Source organism: Clytia hemisphaerica, unplaced genomic scaffold (genome assembly GCF_902728285.1).
Source record: "Clytia hemisphaerica strain Z4C2 unplaced genomic scaffold, Clytia hemisphaerica genome assembly, whole genome shotgun sequence".
NCBI classification, from domain to species: domain Eukaryota; kingdom Metazoa; phylum Cnidaria; class Hydrozoa; order Leptothecata; family Clytiidae; genus Clytia; species Clytia hemisphaerica.
The window spans coordinates 1,299,288-1,323,705 of NW_027104090.1; the positions used below are offsets into that span (position 1 = coordinate 1,299,288).

Consider the following 24,418-nt stretch of genomic DNA (forward strand, 5'->3'; position numbering starts at 1 on the left):
TTATGATGATGGAGGAACTGGAAGAAAATTTTACCTATTTGAATGCTCAGCTTAGGCTGACCAATTAGTGAAAAATGCTCAATTTAGTGATGAACGTGATATAATCGTGATTGCTATCAGAATAAAAATAGATCAATAGACTGGGTTCGAGTTTGGAAAGGATGGTTTAAAACTACTCTGTACCAGAGTGTATCTCACGTTTATCGTTTCATAGTACACTCTGTGCGCATTGTCTGTTTGATAAAAAATTCCCGTACGAAAACCACTGCGATGAAGAATGATTTTAAAATAAGCAACACATTCTCTCATCGTCTCCCCTCTCTCACCCGCACTCCATCATAGCGGTCGGTTTGAAAAATCCCAAATCAGAAAAGACAATGACAACAGACCCTCTACGGCAGTGAATTTTAAAATTAGCCGTAAATATCGAACCTGTGTATAGACTAGGTTAAAACGGGCAAGCATCATATCTCCCATTTTTAAAACTATATAAAATTTTGATATTCATCACACCGTTCATTTCATGTTCAAATTCTTTGATAAAATCTCTCAAAATTGTATCTACTTCTTCGATTTGCCTGCCCAAATAAAACGTTATCAAACCGTCTTCAACATGGCCTGGAACGAGTGTAAACCCACGGTCGATAAGTTGTCGAGCAAGCGTACCAAAACGTGCTTCAAATAAGGTGGCGGCTTTCCATTTTTCTACTGCGTTCGATGCTTCAAGTTTTAACGTCATCTTTCTATCTTGATAAGTTTCCACGCGAGGCACCGAGTACAAAATTTCCATAATGGTAGACTTAGCTGCGTCAGCAAAACATTCAATAATCGGCTCAATAAACTGATAAGGTACAAACGATTTAAATAATTTGACGTACGAATCATAAGGTAGCTCTGCGAAATAACGTAATGCTGATTTCAGCACTTTTTCAAAATCTTTCAAGTTATCCAGATCTTCAGTAGGGAGGGCATCAGATGTTGTATGAATAAAATCAGCTAGCAATTTCACAATATGGAACGTACGAATACAGTGAAACGCGTTCCCTTTTAAATTACGTCGCCGCAGCAACAAGATAACCGCATCAACTAGCATCCCGATATCCGATTCTGAAATCCGATCTAAAATCGGGATAATCAATTTTTGGTGAAATAAAACGCCATCTAAAGCGATTTTGCTTTTCTTGTCTTGCGTTGTACGGTAGGCATCTTCAAAATCAATTTCTGTTTCGGCTTCCGGCAAAACACATGCTACGACCATATCGAAAGAAATACTGGCGTAGTTACAAAACATTGCTTTCAGCTTCAGCCTGGGACAACGAATCCCAGTAGCAGCATGAACAAACTCAAAACCGTATTCACGCAGCTTATCCGCCATTTTGGATATGCACTCATCTGGAGATCTGGATGAAGGTGCGAGTAAGCATAAATCGACGTCACTTCGTCGGCCCAGTAGATTCGATCCGAAATAATGAATCAAGTTTACTGGATCTGTTTGTAATTGAATGACATCAAGCCATGCCTTGCTTAACAAAGAAATCACTTCTTCGACCGCCATTTTGTATTTCTCATCTTGCACCAATCCAAGTTGTCCGAAAATTTCACTGGTCTTGAAATGCCAAAATGATTTCGGACATTCATCTTGGACATGGTATAAATTAAATTTAACCTTCGAATGAAATTTCTCCATCGATTGAATCGATTCAATATTATCGATTCGGTCATCCCAAAAATTGATTTCAGTCACTCGAGGGAATTTTTTCATTAGGCCTGTCATTGTATGTTTTTTATAATTCTTAACATTCGATCTTGAATACCGTTCTCGATCATTAGGTTTTAAAATGATTTCATCAAAACCCAGTCCGTGCAATGCTAGAACTCCTTCCACTGCAAAGCGCATCAACTCTAACCTACCTGTACATAGTACAGTATACGAGTTTGCACGATCAACGACTTGTTTGTAATCTTTAAGAGACGGCCCTGGGTACACGAGAAGCGGGTTTGATAGAGATCCCAAATAACTAAGCCATCCTTTGTAAGGCCAAGGAGTACCTACAATGCAGTGGGAAAAAAATAATTTCGAAATTTGAATTTCTTCTTACAACTACAAGACAAAACATGCCGATTCGGCATTTGGAAGACGTATGACACTCACCTACACTGCAAAAATTAGTTTCATGAATTGTTACTTTTATCAAAATTTGTAAAAAAACCCTAGAACAATTAAAGAATTTAGGCTATAAATGAGAATCATTCGCTAAAATTAGTTCTTCTAAAATTTGCCGACTCATACCCAAAAATGAGGTTCAAAAAGTCAATACACAGGTTGCAAAATTAAAGTTTGAAGTCAAATCACGCTTTTACTCGAAATTTTCATGTGCTTATTACATGACCTTCATTTCTGATTGGTTCGAATTCATTAATACTTGAATAAAGTAATTAAATGTGAGTTGTAAAACAAGTACTGTGACCTGGGAATTAAATCACGTGAACTTTTTCGAGTAATCACATGTTTTGACTGCATTACTATAATTTTGCAACCCGTGTATTACAAACTTCATTCAAAACCTACCCAAAAGTTGGGTAAAATGGGGGGGGGGTATTAGTTAATTGTAATTGTAATACAACCATGTCAATAAATCTTCTCTCTATCTAGGATGTAAAAATCCTTACCCGTTGCTTTCTGGTAATCCTGCCGACCTTCCACTGGGTCCGGCGTGAAAAATAAGGTGGAATCGAAATCGAAAACATTGATACATTTGATGACATCCAAAGGTCCATTGTATAAATTGATCGCCTCACTTTCGTGACTGCCAGCCTCGCTTTGAAGATGAGTATCTCCAGAATATACCTATATAGAAAAAATTGATTTAGTTGAATTTGAATTCTGAAATTTTTGTAATACAGTGATAATCAAACACGCACGGGAAACATAAACTTGTTCCAGTTAAAGATATTTCGAATTATGGAGTAAGATTTATATAGGGCATTGTTAACAGAAGGGACCATAACAATTGTTTGAGTTAAAGATATTTCGAATTATGGAGTAAGATTTATATAGGGCATTGTGAACAGAAGAGACCATAACAATTGTTTGAGTTAAGGATATTTCGAATTATGGAGTAAGGTTTATAGGCATTATTAACTGAAGGGACCATAACACGTGTTCGAGTTAAGAAGAATTTCATGACCTCCTTAAAGGTTTTGTTTTTAAATTAAATAAGAGTAATATCGTTTGCTTACTCATCAATTTTAGTTTACAAGCTTTTTCACATTGGATTGACAAGAATGTGGAGCAATATTGGTCAGAAAAAGGTAAAGAAAAACATTTTTTTGCTTATATTAGCATGATATAACAATAGGCAGAGGCACTGTCCCAACATGAAATATGTGTCTGATATGAAACGGGAACACTTATATAAAAACCAAACATTTAAAATAAAAGATAAGTTTCTTTTTCGGAATAGACAGGGGGTTGATTTTAGGGAAGGGAGAAACTGTTAAGCTTATTGAGGTTGATAAACTTTCCCATCAGATAAGTGTAACTCGCTTATTTAAGAGCCTCGTAACGTGGGAATATTGCATCTAAAATTTAAACACGGTTTTTTTATAAGATCATCCAAAATTTGTAGCCTTCCAATATTTTTAACTTTTTGAGTTTAAAGCCTAAAAATGTTGTTAACATGTTCTTATTTTTACCATTTTGTAAGTATTTTTGGCCATTTTCCTATAAGACAAAGTGTGTTTTAGAGTCTACTAAGCCTTAAAATGTTCTTGACATGTTCTTAATATTCACGCTATCGAGGCCTTATGTTCTATATAGTTTGTTCTTATTAAAAACATGTTTAACGCGTTGAGAAAATATAGACAATAACGAACACTTTGAAGGGGAACACTCTGAGATCATGTTCGCACGTAAACGAAATGAAGCCATTCTATTGGTTAGAAGTGACTTAAAACTTGAATGTAACCAATAGAATGGCTTCATTTCCTTTTGGAGCGAAACGAAACTGTAGCGTGCGAGCGTGGTCTGAAAATAGCGGATATTCTTAGGTACTTTCTAAAGGAGTGTCTTACTATTAACCTTTAAAGCCAGAAGGGCTAGAGAATGTCCAACCTTTCTCAAGCAAGAAAATGTCTAGTCTGAATTGTATATTTCTATAGATTTACTTCCTATAAGAAACTCTTTTTGCTAGAGGAAAAGCAGAAGTCAAGAAAAAAGTCAAGAAAAAGCTCTGAGATTTGCACCGCTTTTAAAATTGTATTGAATGGATTGGAATTAAATGAAAACGGATTGAATCTATCCCCCCTTTTCTTTGTTTTTTTAAGCGGCATAACTTTTTAAAATCTCGCGATGGAATTTATTTTCAAACTGGAGTTTGTGTAAAAACCAAGTGGGCCACGCGTGTCAAGCATTTTAGATGGGGAACAAGTCCAGATGAGATGTAGACTAGAGTCTACTTCTGGCTGAACTTTGCTTTTTGATGATTTTTGATGAGTTCAGTTAAGTAGACTAGGAGCATTTGACGAGGTTGCCATTTTGAAAAAGAATGTTTAAAATCAAAAAAACAAAAAAACTACTACTTGGAGTTGAAAGATATAATCAAAAATGAGAAACAAACAGGATTAACAGATTTGCAATCCCTTATTTTCAAATAAAACATTGCTTCATACTGTTTTTATCTTCCAAAAACAACTAAAATCTGGCGGACTGTTTTACAGTCCGCCTAAGCAAAAGCATATTACCATATACTACCGGGCCACTTAATCGCGCCATCCAGTCTATCAAAAAGCTTTAAGTGGACCCCGGGCTAGATGAGATGGAGTTTTTATAAGATACTTTAATAATTGCTCATTTGAAGTAATTAAATTGACGCATTCTTTAGAAAAAGTAGCAAATTTGTTTCATTACTGGTTAACGATCAACCAAATCAAATAAGAGCTTGTAAAAACTCCATCTCATCCCAACAAGTTGCTTCATTTCCGATCAAAGAATTTCAAATCGATCCCCTTCAAGACATCTCAATGCTCTAAACCTCAACCGACCTTGACAGAAATCCATAGCGTATTCTCATTTCAAATAAAAAGAGAGCAACAAAACCCAGAACTTGAGTCCTCATTTTACGTTGAAAGTAATTTCAACAGCTTCGGTTTTTTCTTGATACTTTCATTATAAGACAGATGTCTCAGTATTGACTTAAAAACCAATCAAGTTCTCTTTCCAAGAGCTAATAAAACTCTGCCGAGATTCTAGGCTACCTCATATCTTCCTTCGTTTCGAACGTAAAACTTCTACTCTAGGAGTAGTAAAGCCTAAAAGCCTGGAGCTGTCTATTGTGTAGACTACCGAGATTCAGGCTTTTCGGTTCTTTCGCTGAATTTTCAAACAAAATAACCGCTAAATTATCAACTTATGGGATCATTCAATGACAGACTTTGTTAGATAATCGAGGGTTGTAGATAATTAGTAAGGCAGTATCAAAAATTTAACATGTCTATCCTACATACAGTTGACGAAGAGAAAATAATTCCTAGTCAATTATTTTTCAACTCATGAAATAATCAGTGTTATGACTGGACTCGTGGGGCCGAACCTACGATAAGTGTAGACTATGCTATAGTCTAAGACAAATCACTATCTAAGAAATAAGCCAAAAGCCGAAGAAAATTTGCGAACGGGATTTTTGCCGAAAAGAGTTTACAGCCGGTAGAGTTTGCCAGTCTTCTTCGAAAATCTCCGCCTGATTTTTTTCTCGTATACCGCCATAACGCCATACCACCATATCTTCCCGCCTTTACTATCACTGTAACGGTCGATAACATCGTCTACGATAAGTGATTGCCTTAAATACCAAAGTCTTTTCCTAGTAATTAAATTTATTTTCTATTCTTCCCTAATAGAAAAATAGAGCCTTATAAATAGAAGTCAGTTTACCTAAACATTATAAAGTATCAAAGAACACGCAAGGACGACACAACACAGCATAAGAAAAGCATCAAGACATACCGTAAAACAATCAAAACAAAATGGCTGCAAATGCTCTTGATGGTGCTGGTCAAATCATGGATAAAACAAAAAATATTCTAGGTAAATATAACTATAAGCTACCTGTAGGGAACTAATTTTGGTGAGCAGCAATAACCCTTAACAATTTTTAATTTGACGATAGAGATTTTACAACTTGTAGGCCCAATTGTAAAATTGATAGGCTAAGTCCAATAATTTTTGGTAAAAAACTTGTCCCCAGGTCCCAAAAATCAAAATATTTTGTATGTTTTTGTATTTACATGTTTATACTGGTACAGTGAACACTCGTTAATTCGAACTTCCATTATTCGAGGATCTTTCTATAATTCGAACTTTTAATTCTTAGTCCCTCGTCAAAGGAAAGTCGTAAAATACTCTCTATAATTTCATAATTTTTTAATTATAATTTTGTTTAAGTTTTGTTCTATCTATCTATAGGTAAATGGCAAGAGTTATCAGCAGGTAACGGAAGGCATAATTTAACCCTTGGAAATCCTGGTAAAAATGACGTCATCCTTTACGAAGAAAAAGTACGAAAAGGGAGTAGTATGTCACATGTGACACATGAATTTGAATATCAAAAAAATTCAGGTATAAATAAATAAATGCTTGAAAATAGACTCAACACAACATATTAACCAATATTTTCAATGTTTTGATGAATTTTACTAAATTTTAAGGCTGAAAAGCCGGAAGAACTGTTAATACTTTCCTTTCGAATACACCTTTTTCCGATTAGCCGTTTCGTATAAAAAATCACTAAAATTTCGAGTAAACAAACCATCCCATTGGCTAAAAGCAAAAACATAAACAAAAATATGTGCATAGTATGAGAAAAATGTGCTTTCTGTGCTCTTACTCTATTTTTTTGTTTATGTTTTTGCTTTTAGCCAATGGGATGGTTTGTTTACTCAAAATTTTGGTGACTTTTTAGACGAAGCAGCTAACCATAAAAAGTAGTATTGTAATTTTTGCGAATTTCACCGTTCGCCAAGCCTGAATTAGACCCCTGAAAGCTCTGGAAAACATTTATGTTGGAAGTGTAGACTTGAGAGTCGTTTATAATAAAGTAATATTGGTGTTACATAATAATAAGAAAATCATAACGGGATAATATCAGTTTGTGTAATTCGTTCCTTCAATTAGTTTTGCTTAATTTCTGTTGTGTCTGAATTAGTCGTCTACGCGTTTCTTTTGTATAAGAACAAACTATAAGAACATAAGGCTTCGATGGCCAAAATATTAAAAACAAATTAAGGACATTTTAAGGCTTCGCGGACTCTAAAACACCCGATTTCTTAGGAAAATGGACAAAAATAATCAGAAAACGATGAAAATAAGAACATGTTAACCCTTTGACGAGGGTTTTTCTGAGACAGTAAAGAATTTTCTTTTTTGTGACAGGTGAAAGAATCACATCTGTCTTGGCGTATGATGAGTGGAGCGATGATACGGGCGGTGACGCCCAAAGGATCAGTGGCGGAGTCAATCAAGACCATGTTACCATCAAAATCAAATCTCGATTTATGCGTGGTTTTCATTTCAAATTTATTGTTTACGGACAAAAGTCTTGAGTAGCGATTAATTTATCTTTTGATACGTTACATATTTTTATAATAAGAGTAAACTTTTGTACCTAGGGGTTTCTTTTTTTACAGTAGTTTGACCCCCTAATTTCTTCTTATGTTATTCATATTTTTTGGCACATTTTTTGAAACATTTAGGTTTTATAGCTACATCCTTTTTTTAAAAGATCATTTGAGCCGTTCATTTGCTTAAAATCCAGTCATCTCAAGTTTTTGAATTGTTCTCAAAACAAAGGAACCGCTAGATACAATCCGTCGTCATGAGCGCGGTGCGGTCTGGATGGGAAACAAGTGGCTTCACTTTTTCTTGCCTGGGATAGGTTAGAAATTCTACTCTAGCCCTTCGGGTTTTAAACTTAATAAATGTGACTCATTGAGTTTCAAGCTGAAAGCTATCGGCGAATCTTCAAGTTTTCTAAAACGATTTGAAGAAATTTCAAAAAATTTGCGCCGCATTTTGAAACAGATTGAATCTATCACTTTCTTTGTTTTAAACTTTTTTCAAATTCCGACGGTAAATGTCAGCGTTTGTATGAAAACCACGCGGGCCGCACAACTTATGTAGAAAGTAAGTAGCTTCAAATCCTACATAAAGGAGACATGACTCTAAATTTCGTCAAGACTTAATGGGGTGGGTAAAAAAAAAAAAGCTTTCTTGGAACTAAAATGACGCACAGACAAACAGGAAAATTTTCAACGATTCACTACATGAATATATGCACGTACACATTTATGAAAATGTTTTCCAGGAGTGTTTTTAATCCACCTTAAATATGTTGAGTAAACCAAAACTGACAATTATGTTTGTTTATATTGAGATGATTTACTGTATGAATATACACGCTTTTTTATAAGAAAACACTTGAAATGACCAAAAAAATATATGCTAAGAATATCACCATCATGGAATTTTGCTACTCAAGCTTAAGAATGCCATTTTTAGAGTATTTTCAATTAGAAATTGTCAATTACCCCATATAGGGCCACTCCTTTCACAAAAATACCATTTTATGCTTCGGACGTATGTACTATACATGTTAAATCTAGTCTGAATTAGGATCCAAACATAAGAATGCTGTAAGAATATTTTAGGATGGTTTTCCCAAAATAGTTAAGAATATCAATGATGAAATGGATTTACACTATTCTTATAAAAAAAAGTGTATGCAAACATTTATTAAAATAGTTCCAGGAGTGTTTTTAATCCACCTTAAATCTGTTGAGTAAACAAAAACTGACAATTATGTTTGTTTATATTGAGATGCTTGACGTACATAAACATTCCAAGAAATTAACATTGTATATGCGCTTTGCTTATTGAAGTGCCATATAAATAGCCCTTCAAACATTTGAACTTTCAAACGAGTCAGACAAGAGAACAATAAAGGTGGAAAGTCGCAAAACTTCAGATCAGAGTTGGTATTCAAGTTGAATCTCGCTAATACACTTTTCTCGAGATGCATAAATTTATTGTTGTCCTCGTTTTCAAACAGATTTCATTGCTATAAAATTATACATTTAAACCAATTTAAATTCCCAAAAGGCAAACATTTACTCTAAAACAAAAGTACTTGAAATTCAAAATGTATCATGAGGTGTAAACAACACAATTATCATTGTGAATTTGTAATTTTAGAGCAATGAAATCTGTTTGAAAACGAGGACAACAATAAATTTATGCATCTCGAGAAAAGTGTATTCGAACTCGAACGGGGAATAACATCCGTTCGAAATACAGAGAGATTCGTGCTTGAGCCGGAACTTCTTGTTTGAGGCCCTGACGCATTAAAACAGCTTGGCAATCAACTCCTAGTAAAGAGATAAATTGCTAACAATACATAAAAAAAAATGGCTGAACAGATATTCGCTGCTATAGCGATAATTGACAATGTTGAAAAAGTCATGGATAAAGCAAGTAAAATTCTAGGTAAATGGCAAGTATACGTTTTTTATAAACAGGGGTAAACCTTGAAAAAATTGCGCACTATCTTGCTCGGTACCGTAGAAAACAAAATTTTATGTAGATTTAACATACTCAGAGTATCCCAATGAGGCCCTTGGGGAAAACTTTAAGTAAAATCAAGCCTGAAGTTTACTCTTTTACCCTAAAATTGATAAGATACACTACAAAAGGATAAATCATAAAAATTACGTCTTTTAAGTTTTGTTCTATCTATCTATTTACACAGGTAAATGGCAAGAGTTATCAGCAGGTAATGGAAGACATAATTTAACCCTTGGAAATCCTGGTAAAAATGACGTCATTCTTTACGAAGAAGAAATACGAAAAGGGCACAATGCGGCATATGTAAAACATGAATTTGAATATCAAAAAAATTCAGGTATATATTTTTTATAGGAACAAACTATATAAAAACATAAGGCTTCGATGGCTGAAATATTCAGAACATGTGAAGAACATTTAAAGGCTTTATGGAGTCTAAAATACCCAGTTTCTTAGGAAATTTAACAAAAATGATGAAATTAAGAACATTTCAAGAACATATTTAGGCAAATAACTCTTATTAAAAAAAAGTGTAAAGTATTTCCTCTTTTGTTGTCAAAGGTGAAAGAATCACATCTGTCTTGGCGTATGATGAGTGGGACGATGATACGGGCGGCGACGCCCATAGAATCAGTGGCGGGGTCGATCAAGACCATGTTACCATCAAAATCAAATCTCGTTTAATGCGTGGTTTTCATTTCAAATTTATTGTTTACGGACAAAAGTCTTGAGTAGCGATTAATTTATATTTTTGATACGTTGCATATTTTTATAAGAAAGAGTATTAAACTTTTGTACTTAGGGGTTTGGCTTATTTCACAGTAATTTAACCCCAAATTTTTTCTTATGTTATTCATATTTTTTGGCACATTTTTGAAACATTTAGGCTTTATAACTATATCCTTTTTTAAAAGATATTTTGAGCCGTTCATTTGCTTAAAATTCACTCATCTTAAGTTCTTAAATTGTTCCAGGCCGCCTAGTCTATAATATATGATATGATGTAAAATCAGTAAAATAAAAGAAATAATTGAAATAATTTTCATAAATTAAAGGTTTTATCTTTAAATAAGAGTGATATCGTTTGCTTACTCATCACTTTTAATTCACAAGCTTTTTCACATTGGATTGACAGGGGTGTGGAGCAAGATTGCTTAGATCAGCATAATATAACAATAGGCAGACACTGCCCTGATATGAAATATGTGTTTGATATGAAACGGGAACACTTATGTAAAAATAAAACCTTTAAGTTTTGTATCTACCAGTTTGTATTTTCTCCTTGTAAGTCCATCCTTTGTTATCAGTCGTTAGTATATAAAATTTGAAAAAACTAAACAAACCTTTGTAACAGCCTGCTTTGCCAATAACTTTTTGAAATAATGCTCATCGATACAAGTGACGCTTTCCCGCTCATTAATGGCTACCCGAACACCCACAACACCAGTCAAAATGACGTCACATTCCACTTTCTGACATGTGTAAGAATCCAACATTTTTTCGACGTCACCTATTTTAAATGAGAAAATTTAATTAATTAGGAAAATTTAATACGCCTTTTCGACCATAGCCGCCAATTGCCGCGCGGACATTTTTGTCCGTTTTACCACCCTAAAACCGTCCATGTCTTTTTTTCTTTTGTCTATAAGTGCAAAAACAGACTGGGACGGTTTTAGGGTGATAAAGATTAAAGTTACCTCGGTTCTAAATTCTTTAATAAACGCCCCCTTCTTTTGAACGCCCCATTCTTTTAAACGCCTCCCTCGAATAAACACCCCTCCTAAAACTCAAAAAAATAATAAACGAAGTAATACGGTAACTACGTTCCAATAAATATAACAAAGTAACGACAGGTAACTAACCAGGTCTAAAACCTTTATTGGTTGCTATGGTAACATGTGGATGGTTGCTCATGCATAATTTTTGGTCCTCAATTTCGATGACTGACATCGCTTGTGCTTTGTTGTTGCCAGCATATCCTGAAAAAACAAGCTAGATGCTGAATGGACCTACCTGATGATGAAAGTTAGATAGCAATGCGAGAAGAAAAAAATCAGTCAGAAAATATAGCGTTTAGCGAAAATGCATAACGCAATAAATTCATCATTGATTGTTGATGGGGGGAGAGGGAAGGGTTGTAGGGAAAAAATTAAGAGAAAGTTCTGGTCGCAAAAATCAGTTTTATGGACAATTGAATCATGCTTGATGGTGAGCATTGTTATGAATAATGTTTTTGTGTGAAAAACATAGAAATACAAGGAAAAAATCTAATGAAAATCTTCAAAAACAGCGATTTCCGGCATTTTCAACCGGAGAAATTTTTTTTCTCAAAAATCGGACTCGGCACAGTTTTGGGCAATGAGCCAATCTCGAGAAAAGTTGGTAACGAACTAACGGACGAACGGGCCAACGAACTAACGAACAGAGGTTAATTTATAGGACCTCCACCGGGGTAGGTCCAAAAAGCCAAGAAATGAATTTAAAGTTCGACCTGATTGATGCTAACCAATTCATGATATGCACCACTGGGTGGTGCATTTGAAGGCAACAAATCCTACCAAAGTTGCACGGCCTTGAGCGGCTCGCCTGGTTTTTACACAAATGACGGATTGAAACTAAAATTTACCGCTAAATTTCGAAAAAATATCAATCGTAAACAAAGGAATTGCTAGATTCAATCTGTCGTCAAAAATACGGCGCATTTTTTAAGGCTGCGCATTTTTTCAAGGCTTCACTTTTTCTTGCCTGAGAAAGGTTAGAGATTCTACTCTAGCCCTTCGGGCTTTAAACTCAATGGTTATACACTCGAAACAATCCCACAATGCATCGCTTTTTTAGAAAAATCAAAAACTCCGATAAAGTCTATTGAACCCACAACCTTGGAATCTCTACCTTCATGCTACGGCCGCTTCCCTTTAATACAAAATCGTAACAAACCTGATAGCTCAATCCGGAAAGGTGTCCCAACCGGTAACTTTTCTAGATGTTCCATGGTAGGGTCATACATCAACGTCATGTGGTCGGAATGGATACGACTCATAGTCGGCGGGCGGGTCATTTTCAATAAATCTTTCGATTTTTGATCCAAGAATAGTGCAGAATAAAGAATTGGGCGGTCACGATGGTCGGTGATCCAGTCAAGACTGAGACGCTCTTGATCACGTTGTGAAGTCATGATTGCTTGAGGATCATGTTCCCAACGCGTGTACATCTCTTTGTGCACGTGGTCAGTCACGTGGTGTATACAACGTTTTTGGAAATCCTGTCTCGTAGAATCATTAGAGCATTCGATTTCCACAACATGACTTTTGAACCCACATAGAATGGCTAATCGCTCGTAAATACGGTATTCCCACCGTTGCGAGTGAGTATTTTCAATTATTACTACTTCGGTACCATTTTGAATTGCCTCGATTACTCGGTCACGGCAATACTTGTGAGCAGCATCAATCTCCTTGCCAACAAATTTGTAATCTGTGTTCAAAGCGACAGCTTGTTCTGTAAAATAACCATCCGCCGAAAACGTCTTACAGCTTTGATGACCCTGCATCAGTTTTTTGGCAATTTCAGATTTCCCAGAGCCAGGAAGTCCCCTCAAAATGATCATTTTCTTAGTGGATTCCCAACTAGATTCGATAAGACATCGTTCCATGATTGACGTTTCTTTTTCGAAGGAATCCCTTTCTGCAGAGATAATTCCACAAAGCAGGGAATCTCCTAAGCCTTCATCAATGATTCCTTGGCTCATTTGGTTTGTCAAGTTGTTAGCAACTAACTGTGGTAGAGAATCCGATATAGATAACAAAGAATTTTCAATGCGTGTTAGAGTTACATAAAAATTATCAGCGCCTCTTTCCGGTCCAGTTTCACATATCCGTAATGCGGAAACTTGTTGTTTACCGAATGTTTTTTGCTTGATTTTATTGAATACAAAAGGATTGATTTCGTTGATATCATTATCTTTCATAAAAGGTCGGGTGATTTTTAGCATGGTCAAATGCGGTGTAAATTCGTCGTGATTTCCACATAAATGAATGCCAGCGTTTTTCAGCTTGGTCACAATAATGTCTTGTAGTTTCAATAATTCCGGTGATGGATAAACTCCGGCATAAACCACACGACGGTTAAAATGATCGGTATATTTGACGTCAAATTTGTATGAATTCAATGGTACAAGGCAGGGTAGAAGTGGTGTTACCGACTGTAAAACTTGTTTAGCTTTCGACTTGTCTTCCTCTGTGTTTAGACGGAACATGCATAATGTGACATGCAGTCTGTCGGCATCATGAGAAATCTCTGTCAACCGATTATCAGATGTAGTGATATGATCTTGGGCCTATGGCATGATGTGAGAGAAGAAATAGACCTTTTCATAAATTACGTTACGAACATCACTTGCCTCGTTTTGAAGTTATTGCCATGGTGATTAACTCCCGGCGGATTTTATTAAAACTACTTTCTATTCATAAAAAAGTCATTTAATGTCTCAAGAGACTAATCACTTTTCTAATCAGAACTGTTTGAATACGAGGCAAGTGATGTTCGTGACGTAATTTATGGAAAGGTCTATTAATAGATCATGTGTTGAAAAGAAACAAAAAGTGGCGGATAGATTCTAAAAATCAAAAATAGTAGTTTCAGCAATGGCTGATGGGGGGGGGGGGGGGGGGTAAAAGAGATGTATTAACATAATGATTTATTACTGATTTAACCCGATTTGCTTACTATTAAGGTCAGCCTTAAAAGTAGTTCTAGAAACGTTTGTAGTCACTAAAAACTATTTCCTTAATGACAAAAAAAAAAGACCTGGACAAAAAAACATATTTAAAAGACCAGAGAAATTCAATTTTTCTTTACAAACCTCTTTTACATTTTTCCTGATTTCTGGGTCTGTAATTGGTACACACAGGAAATAATTTGGTCTGTTCTTTTCATCGTGAACTCTGTCTTGTGTTCGCCTCTGTTGTTTTTTCTTTTCATCTTTAGCCTTCGATTCTTGTTTTTGACTAGACTGTTCTCTCCATTGGGAATCGATGATGTCGAGAATGGTTTCAGAATTGCCAGTTGAACCGAACACCTAGTAGTGAGAATACACGTTTTCTTTATAAGAAAAACTATATAAGAACATAAGGCTTCGATGGTCATAATTTTAAGAACAAGTTAAGAACATTTTAAGGCTTTGCAATCTCTAAAACACTCAGTTTCCTAGGAAAATGTTAAGGACATCCAAATGCTTTAACATTTTTAGAAGTTCTTATAAAAAAACGTGTATTTGAAATGCCGGTTGGTGCAATATTTGGTAAAATACTAAAATTCATTCTAAGAATGCAATCTTTTAACTTTCATATGAAAGCTACCCTGAAGAGAATTAGCAATAGAATGAATATGATAATAAAAAGAAGGAGAGCACACTTTAAAGCAAATTGACTTTAACAGAGTGAAAAAACATGAATTAACAAAAAGCTACTCCCGTATTGATCTTCAAAACAGTAAATATTGTATAAAAGCATACTCTTAAGGGAGCACTTGACTGAAAAAATGATTACAGAGTTAAACTATTTTATTTCTTGATAGGAAATATATCCATACCTTATCCATTCTTTTATTCTTATCCCAAACCACAACATCCAAATATTTGAAATATTGAATCCTGTGTTTTGGTACAGCCAACACGTTCATATCCACTGAAGCGATATCCTCCCAAGAGAAAGCTGTGAATGGTTTCTCGATTATCCCGACAAAACGATCAAGGTAACCAACAATAAAATCTTGGGTAGGCAAGGCATCATCCCACAATATGCGGTGTATAACATCTGTAGCTGTTTTCATCGAGGCCTATAATCAATAAAATTAATACACGTTTTTTTATAAGAACAAACTATGTAAGAACATAAGGCTTTTTTTTGTAATGACATTTTGGAAACTGAAAAGGGCTAGTACAATTCTGTTCCATGAAAATGGTTGAATAGAGTCTACTTCTGGCTGAACTACAGGGTGGGCAAAAGAAATGTGGTCTGAGAAAATTTGTTTAACTTTCAGAGCAATTAGTGCCATAGAAATTCTAACACTTAATCTCTTTGTCTTTTTATTACGACATGAACATGTCTCTGAAGACAACTTTCCAGCAATACATTCCACAGCCAAATTTCTTTGTTAAAAAATTACAAATCCCTTGTTTTAAATGTTATTTATAAGAGAATGTATCTGAAAATTTTTATAAACAAATGAATGTAATGAGAAACCTAATTTAAGTGGAATGCATTTTATCGGACATGAGAAAAGTGTCTTGTGGGAGCACTTATGACAAAGTTTCAAGCGCAAACTAACAAAAGAGATTTTTATGGTAGTAATTGTTCTGCAAGTAGCATAATTTTTGTCTGGCCACATGTTTTTTGCCCACCCTGTTCTTTTTTAATAATTTTGGACGACACTGATTTCAGTGAAGTAGACTAGGAACATTTGGGAAGGTCGCCTTTTGGAATAAAAACACAAAAAATACAAATAACGATATAAGAAAAAACATAACCCGAAGATCAGCATCCTTCTTAGTTTTTAAATAAAAAACAACAAGAAAGTGTTCATAAATAACAAAAAAGGCTACTTGGAGTTGAAACTATGATGAAAAACAAGAACTCAACATAATCCTTTTTTTACCTTCCAAAACAACACAATCTGGTGAACTGTTTTACAGTTCGTCTCCTCTAGGCAAATGCTAAAAATTGAGAACTACCATTATACTACCAGGCCACTTAGTCCCCCCACCCAGTCTATCGCAAAAGCATTAAGTGGATCTCCAGCTATGAAAATTGGTGAGAAATTAACAAGTTTCATTAAAACAGTGGTAAAACGAAATATTCACCTTTTTGGTACTAATTCCTTCTTCGTCAGTTTCTTTTGTTTTGATTGATGCTTCTTTTTTATGTTTTGGAGTAAGTTCCTTTGTTTCTAAGTGTTGATTTTGTTTCTTCTTGTTTTTATTGGTACCTTAATGAGAAAAAATTGTTATGAATTTTAATTTGTCGAATTAACTATTAAAGGTTTACTCTTAGGTGCCAAATAAACAGGGGGGTTCGAATAAACGGGGGGGGGGGTTGGAAAATTTTCGAAATTTCAATAAACAGGGGGGACCTAATTGCCGGGGGGGGGGGGTTGGAAATTGTACTTCTGAAACCCTAAAAATAAGGTAAATATAGGCTAAAATCAGGATATTAAAAGCAAATAAGAGGCCTTCCCTTTGACAGCTGAAAATATTTCTTAAAAATTAATAAACGGGGGGTCCTTATAAGGTCCGGGGGAGTTGGACAATTTTCGAAAAATTAACAAGCGGGGGGGGGGGGGGCGTTTATTTTGCACCTAAGAGTACTCAAAAGAAACCTAAATTTTGGAGATGAAGTTAGACAGACCCCTTCCGGAGTAGAAAATAGCACCAATCTGAAATAGTGTCGAATTGGGCTTTTCCAGAAAAAATATGGAGAGAGGAGGATATAGCATTTTTTGCAAATTTACCCTCCAGAAGCATTAGTTGACCCCCTGGACAATGAAAATTACCCTCAAACAGCAAAACTACCCTCCCACAGAGCAAGTTTACCCCACGTACAAGGCAAATTTTGTAGATTTTTCACTATCCCCCAGACACCATAGTTTCTACCGGGTGACCCACGAAAAAGTTCAGACGTTTCTCGACGTCTTGAGGCCGAACAAATGTCCTAAAGTGCTTGAAGTTTAGATATTTAGAAAGTAGATATCCTAACTTAAAATTTGAGCTATCACTTTTTAAATTTGACCAATTTGTTCTCTACTTATGAGCTTTTAAAGTCAAAATTCACTTTTCGGAAAGTGTAAAAAACACGTAAAAAAGAGGTATTAAATTTATGCAATCAATTAGAAAATCACTTACAAATTGACTTATTTAACGAGTTTTATGACATTAATAATTAATAAAAACACCTTTAAAAGTAATTTTTGTTTAAAACAAGACTAGTTTTTATAAAAATTGGTGCTTTTGTAGATTTTTCAGATTTTTTTCAAAAACTGTATATCAAAAACGTCTAAAAATACCAAATTTGATACCCCTTTTTTACGTGTTTTTTACACTTTCCGAAAAGTGAATTTTGACTTTAAAAGCTCATAAGTAGAGAACAAATTGGTCAAATTTAAAAAGTGATAGCTCAAATTTTAAGTTAGGATATCTACTTTCTAAATATCAAAACTCCAAGCACTTTGGGACATTTGTTCGGCCTCAAGATGTCGGGAAACGTCTGAACTTTTTCGTGGGTCACCCGGTACCTCCCCTACATTTAGGGGGGGTCTTGGTTTTTGATGAACCAAAAGCAAGGGGGGAGTGTTAAAAGTATGACTTTCCTAAGGGGGGTTGCCAGTTAAGGGGGGTCTTCTTACCTAAGGAGGGGGTCTTATTAGATAAGGGGGATTTTCCTTGAGTTATGACTCTTGTACAATCGTTCCATTTATACTGATTTTCTAAGGGGTGTGTGAAATTTGAAATGAATTTCCTAAGGGGGGGTTAGCACTTAAGGGGGGGGGGTCTTCTTACCTAAGGGGGGGTCTTGACCCCTCTAGAAACTATGGACACTATATCCTTCACCCCTCCATGTATGAACATTTTCTGAAAGAGCCCATTTGGCAATAAATCTGTGACATTTTGGGGGATATTGGAAAAAAATTGTTTTTTAAACATACCTTTCTTCTCATTTGCAGTGGAAAGATCATTTTTGTTAGATGTTTGAGATTTCGAAGGGCTGCCTCCAGGATGCTTGTTTCGGCATTTATCACCAAACCTGCATTGGCCTTTCAAAAAGAACTTGCAAACATCTTCTTCTGCTAGGGTGTACGTGTTTCCCGGGGATGTTTCAGAACTGCAGTCAGCTTTAGATGGACCATCAATGCTTTCAGATGACATTTCCAGGTCTACTGCGTCAACTGTCCCTAAAGAAACATTTTAAAATAAATTTCAAAAAAAATGAAGTCATCAAATCTTTAAAACTCTTAGGTAACTCTTATCAGGTATCAGGTATATGTTTAAAATAAGTTTACAAAGCGAATATAAATATACAGTGAAATAAATAGAATCACAAAGTGCTCAAGAAAATTCGAAAAAATTCGAGTGAAATATTAAGAAATAAAGAACTAACTTACAATTGCTACACGGTGATTTATGCTGGCGCAATCTTCAGGCAATGCAGGTGTATTGAAAAAAATCTATAATACCCCTGCATTGCCTGAAGATTGCGCCAGCATGAAACACTGTGTAGCAATTGTAAGTCAGTTCTCTATTTCTTATATATAATTATATAATTATAGTTACCGCTAGGGTCTTGTAAAGATTCTTGTTCAATTGACATTTCATTAAGTTGATCGATAATTTCTTCAAATTTAGTAATGAGTGAAAACAACATAGAACGTCCGACTAATTCTTCCTTTGCATAATTACTCAATTCATGGACAATTCTTCCTTCACTTAACAAATTCAAGCCAACTTTAATACTTGGTACAATATCTGGATAGTTTTCTGAAATGATAAACAAATCTTTTACAAAAGCGATCATCATCATTATAAGCAACAATTAAATTTTTCACCACAACAATCGTACTCGTAAGGTTTCTCATCAGTATGAATATGAAGATAATTTTTCAAGAAGCCTGATCGTGTAAATTCTTTTGCACAGATATTGCACTTGGAAGGTTTTTCTCTAGTATGAAGATGCATATTTTTTTTAAACTGACAATAAATTGCAATCAGAAAGATGAAAGAAGTAGCAAGATGTTTATCATGCAATATTAATCGAAAATTATCATCATTCTAAATAATATATACAAACCACAAATGGAAAATGTAATTTGTGAGCCTTTTTGGGTTTGATATACTATCTCTTTATATTGTTCACTATTCTCAATGACTACAAAGTGGTCTTCATAAATTGCTCGGAGTGATTCAATCTCATCTGTTAGTATGGATTCAGGTCCTTCTTCTGCCATTCTCTCCAAATAAATCTGATAGAAAAATGAAAGTTAGCTTATAGTTTTTGAAATCATACAAATTACAATAACAAAAATTTTGGATCAATACTCTTAAATTTATTTGTGGCCTGCCTCGCTGTTTTTATTGTATTTAGAAATGCCTTCTTTTGTATTTTTTTTAGTGCACAAATCTGATATTATCAAGACATAAAAATTCTTATGATGCTGTGGCTGTTGTCGGTGTTAACAAAAGTGTACAAAGTGTACAAAGGAAACGGTAGTTTTTGTGTAAGAAACATTGCTCTTTTGTACACAACTAAAAACATAGTTTGGTTGACACATTGGTATCTTCATTGCGTCACAGCGAAAGGCTTGTTTTTATTTTAGTTTGTATCTTTGAAAGACCCCATTGGATTTAGACAGGGCTGTCGGATTTAGGACCACTCACGGTATATACTGTAAGGTGAAACTTTTTTGTGGTGCACCCGCTAGAACTCATCAAAAATGCTTTTGACTATGAAAAACCAAGAATATTCTGCAAAAAACAAAGCTCAGAGATATAGACCTTTTTTCAAAGAGGCCACCCTGTTGAATAATTATGTAGTCCAGCAGAAAAACAATGATAAAACCATGCATAATTATTGCAATATGCATGATAATTATGTATGGCTCTATCATTGTTTTTATGGCTGGACTACATAATTATTTAACAGGACATCCTCTTTGAAAAAAGGTCTATTCATAGACTTTTGCCTAATAGAGTTTCTTATAAAATTGTCTAACATTTTTTGTCGTCAAGCTTTGTCAAACGTTGAGTTTTTGCACGACCCTGCCAACGCACTGAGCAGTCCGGTTTTTTGTCTGGTGCCAAAAAGTATCACTTGACCACACCAAATATATTTTACAAAATTTTTTCTCCATCCTTTCCTTTTGTTGGTATCCTTTTTTCTGAACTCAAGAAAGTCCTTGAAAAATTGTCATAAAAGGTATACCCAGTTTTCTTGAAACTAATTTTCTTTACTTAGCAATCATTCTTTATAAGTGATTCTAACCTTCATATTATTCCTATCTCTAAAGAAGGGTGTCGGTATTAAAAGAGGGATGTCGATTTTAGACCAACTTACAGACAGTAGCGGCCTGGCTTAATTTTCTTGGTGGTGCAAACTATGAAATTGGCGCCCCTGGTATTTTTTTTCCTTATTTGCGCCCTCCATCATTAAGTGAAAATGTTAAACTGTAAGAGCAGTGACTGGTTGAAAGTAACGCCCCTAATCTTTGAAATGGTAATTTTATACCTAGTAAGTCGATTTTATAACTAGTAAGTCGATAGACCTTTTTTTAAAGTAGGCAGCCATGTTGAATAAAACAATGATACAGTACAGCCATGCATAATTACTGTATCATATGCAAATTTTAAAAAGTTTTTTTTAAAGAGTTTGCTAAATAATGTTAAATTTCTCTTCTTGCAACAAAACTTAGATGTCGAATGAAACAATCAGCCGTCATCTTGGATTTCCATCAAAACTGACTTTCGTATCCGTCAAACAAACATTTCTAGCGGGCCGCGGAAGAGCACTCTCATACGCCCAATTCATAAGGGCGACACATTCTCTTTAACCCCTGGTGGATACACCAGGTTTCAATAGACCTTATTGAATAATTACGTACTCCAGCATAAAAACAATGATACAGCCATGCATAATTACTGTATCATGCATTATTTTAAAAATTATGCATATGGCTGTATCATTATTGTTTTTATGCTGGAGTACATAATTATTCAACATGGCTGCTTCTTTAAAAAAAGGTCTATATTGATAGAAGTTTTGAAAAAATTGAAGAAAAAGGATGGAAGAGGGTAAAATAAAGCGCCGCAGGCGAAAAAAAATTAACATTGTACTCATAGTATAGAAGGCGCTATAAACGTGCCAAATTGCCCAATTAAACATCAACAAAATTTTGGCGCCCCCTTGAAAAGCTCCTTTGGCGCCCCTCTCAGATCTTTCTGGGTGGTGCACTGCACACCCTGCACCCCCTGCCAGGCCGCCACTGCTTACAGACCAACTTACGGTAGCTGCAACATGCAAGAAGAAGAAAAGAAAAATAATACCTCTGAAAAACAGTGGAAAAAAACTTGAAAGTTTTTTTGAAATTTTGATAGAAAGCACTTTCGTTTTCAGATTTCGCCATTAACATTGTTTGTGCGGGCCGTTCGTTTATCTGGCACCCGATGTAGAAATTTTCTTCCGACACGCTAAAGCTCTGAAGGTCGGGAAAATTTTCAACATCTGGAAGAAATACATTACGGAATTTCGCCTGACCGCGTAATTTTTTAGAAAAATGGGCCCGAGTGCAATTTGGACAGGGAAGGTGTCATGGCCGACAAAATTTCGGTCAGAAAAAACTTCAAAAGGTTTCACGAAATAGATTCAAATACAAAACTTTTTGGAGAAGGAATCATGCAAAATATTATCATTCTTTTCACAAGGAGGGCATGTAGAAATACTCAAATAAGTATTTTTCCTTCTTTAAACTGATCACAGAAGCAAAAACAAAATAGAAATAACATTGTACACAAAAAAGCCTGAAAGAAGAGAAAAGTCATAATCAGCATCTATAATAACACTAAAAGAAAAACTAAAGCTATAGAAAATGAATACTAACCCTCAATGAACACTTTTGTGAAGTTTAATAAAGATTTTATCCAAAAAACTTCAGTTCTGGAACACTGAAGTCGGTTTGTCGGTTGTCGGCCGGTGGACAACAGTTATATTTGGAGGACGGTCTAAGATAGATAACAACATGAAAGTTACTGATAAAAGCCTAAGCCCATAGGAACATACCTGCTTTAGTTTCTTTGGTCTTTGAATGGTATAAAATTTGAGAAAGTGCAGAAAAAATCAGCCATCAAAACAAACAAAAACAAAAGTTATGATTATCAACTTTTCTGTGGTAGAAACACATTTTTTGGGTTGGTGCACATACAGAAATTACACTGGATACTAAAACTAATATTCAGGGAGTGATAAGTACAGTTAAACTACAAAAAATCCATCAAAAGAAACCAAAAACAACCATAACAGCACACATTTTTTGAAAATTACATCAGCCATGTTGTTTGTAATTTTTGCCGACATACTCATGACGTGGTAACTAACGACAGTGATTTGACGGTCTTTTTGAGGCGCCAGATCTCAAAAAAACAATTTTTGAGCGTTCAGCACGGCCCCGAAAATGAGGGCTAAACTTATGTCGGCACATCAATGGATGACTACTATTTCTCTCCGATGGTATATTGGCCCGCTCCTTTAGAGCTTTAGCGTGGGCGGCCGCCAATACGCCATCGGAATATCAGATAAGCCGTTCGTCATCCATGCATTACGTAATGCGTTTATTGATGGTCCGCCGCGCCCCGCCGAACGGATGATAAGAATATCTGATGTTCTGATTTCTGATCAATGAAGTATAAGCTAAAGCTCCAAAGGATATAGGAGCCGGCGGACTAATAAATTAAAATACAGTATCCCCGACCTCCAGAGTAATCTGGCACCCAGATGGTGAAATTTTCTTCCGACACGCTAAAGCTTAGCCTGTTAGACGAAAACCGCTTTTTTATCGCGATTTAACGTCTGTTACTTTTTGCCGTGGAATCGATAGACTAGTAAACTAGTCGGTTATTACTTATAACCTTATAACCTTATAATAAAACTGTCAATCAAATAATGTAAACACTAATTAAATATTCAGCGCGCGTGAGAGAAAAGGAAAATAACCGACTAGAAGCTACTTCCAACGCCTTTTTTTCTTCACCTAAAATCGTAAGGAGAGACATACAGATTTCTGTATGTCTGACCCGTGCGGGATTGCATTTATTTTTCTTTCTGTTTATTGCGTTTTTGGAAATGCTCATTTATTAATATGTTCCCATGTTTAATGTTACTATGAAATATCATTTAGTCAAAAAAGTTAGATGGATTTTCAAAAACCTAAAAAAGGTTGTATAATTAAACAACGTTTTTTGAGGGAAGAAGCTTCTAGTCGTTGAAATTCAGAAAAGACACTCAAACTCACTCCTTAGATTCTTTTTATTTGGAGCTTAAAATTTTTGTATATGGGTCTGTTTTCATCGACTAGTTTACTAGTCTATGGAATCGAATGTTCTTGGACGGGAAAGTCCGTCCCACCCTCGCGAGCCAGGGCCGATAAACGATTCTGCGACTTAAAGAGGCCAGTACCGTATAATTGGAGGAATCGTTTAGGGCCCTGGTACTTTAGAAGAGAAAATATCAAGAATCTTGATATTTTTCGACCTTTGGACTCTGACAGCTTGAGTGTGGGCAATATGTTGCGAAGACAAGTACAGCCGAGCTGCGAGCACACTTACTAAAATAATTTATATCAAAATGCTGTAAATAGTTCTTCTCCGTATGACCATTTGGCATGGGAAAAGAAAATAATGTAGATTTATGTAGATTTGGACGACATTTGGAAGGCAAATCTGCAAATGCAAGTAGAAAATGACTGTGGTTGTTGTTTGGAATAGAGAATGGCTTTCCTCTCTCTTTTAATGGTTTTTTACTGGCTCAAAATAAATTAGTAGCCTTGCAATAAGTCTCAACTTCCAATTACTGTTTTTTAAATTTGGCTCTCTGGATATGGATATTTTTTGTGGTGAAGTTTTAGGGTTGGTGCAGAATAAAACTGCTGTGAACTGGTCTTAAACAGTTAAAGCTATAAATTAACTGGCTTTAAACACACTCAGCAAATCTAAAGAAATTTCAACCTTGAAATTATTGCTTTCTTTCTCACTTTTAGATTATGTGAAAA

At 35.2% G+C, this 24,418-nt stretch overlaps 3 protein-coding genes across 3 annotated transcripts; 2 read left to right on the top strand and 1 right to left on the bottom strand.

Moving 5' to 3' along the window:
• LOC136812781 (uncharacterized) lies at positions 1-21,782 on the bottom strand. The gene is made up of 12 exons (XM_067069304.1): positions 21,702-21,782; positions 19,453-19,624; positions 18,939-19,142; positions 18,314-18,559; positions 16,476-16,600; positions 15,206-15,451; positions 14,478-14,693; positions 12,554-13,952; positions 11,479-11,595; positions 10,960-11,126; positions 2,671-2,848; positions 1-2,049 (listed from the first exon to the last, which is right to left on the bottom strand). The coding sequence occupies exons 2-12, from the start codon at positions 19,607-19,609 to the stop codon at positions 449-451; spliced, it is 4,656 nt and encodes a 1,551-aa protein (XP_066925405.1). The 5' UTR covers positions 19,610-19,624; positions 21,702-21,782; the 3' UTR covers positions 1-448.
• On the top strand, positions 5,960-7,774 carry LOC136812783 (probable salivary secreted peptide). Its single transcript, XM_067069307.1, has 3 exons — positions 5,960-6,085; positions 6,464-6,616; positions 7,430-7,774. The coding sequence occupies exons 1-3, from the start codon at positions 6,025-6,027 to the stop codon at positions 7,597-7,599; spliced, it is 384 nt and encodes a 127-aa protein (XP_066925408.1). The 5' UTR covers positions 5,960-6,024; the 3' UTR covers positions 7,600-7,774.
• Positions 9,252-10,623, top strand: LOC136812782 (probable salivary secreted peptide). Its single transcript, XM_067069306.1, has 3 exons — positions 9,252-9,538; positions 9,801-9,953; positions 10,178-10,623. Exons 1-3 carry the CDS (start codon positions 9,460-9,462, stop codon positions 10,345-10,347), a joined length of 402 nt encoding a protein of 133 aa, XP_066925407.1. The 5' UTR covers positions 9,252-9,459; the 3' UTR covers positions 10,348-10,623.
• Positions 21,783-24,418: the final 2,636 nt, after the last annotated feature.

What these genes read in the sequence shown, in the direction of transcription:
- LOC136812783 (XM_067069307.1), top strand. Translation starts at nt 6,025, where the DNA reads ATGGCTGCAAATGCTCTTGATGGTGCTGGTCAAATCATGGATAAAACA. An exon ending in TAAAACAAAAAATATTCTAG is followed by an intron (nt 6,086 to 6,463) that starts GTAAATATAACT and finishes ATCTATCTATAG; the next exon opens with GTAAATGGCAAGAGTTATCA. An exon ending in TGAATATCAAAAAAATTCAG is followed by an intron (nt 6,617 to 7,429) that starts GTATAAATAAAT and finishes TTTTTGTGACAG; the next exon opens with GTGAAAGAATCACATCTGTC.
- LOC136812782 (XM_067069306.1), top strand. Translation starts at nt 9,460, where the DNA reads ATGGCTGAACAGATATTCGCTGCTATAGCGATAATTGACAATGTTGAA. An exon ending in TAAAGCAAGTAAAATTCTAG is followed by an intron (nt 9,539 to 9,800) that starts GTAAATGGCAAG and finishes CTATTTACACAG; the next exon opens with GTAAATGGCAAGAGTTATCA. An exon ending in TGAATATCAAAAAAATTCAG is followed by an intron (nt 9,954 to 10,177) that starts GTATATATTTTT and finishes TTGTTGTCAAAG; the next exon opens with GTGAAAGAATCACATCTGTC.
- LOC136812781 (XM_067069304.1), bottom strand. Translation starts at nt 19,609, where the DNA reads ATGGCAGAAGAAGGACCTGAATCCATACTAACAGATGAGATTGAATCA. An exon ending in AAGGAATTAGTACCAAAAAG is followed by an intron (nt 15,452 to 16,475) that starts GTGAATATTTCG and finishes TATTGATTATAG; the next exon opens with GCCTCGATGAAAACAGCTAC. An exon ending in GGATTACCAGAAAGCAACGG is followed by an intron (nt 2,050 to 2,670) that starts GTAAGGATTTTT and finishes ACTGCATTGTAG; the next exon opens with GTACTCCTTGGCCTTACAAA.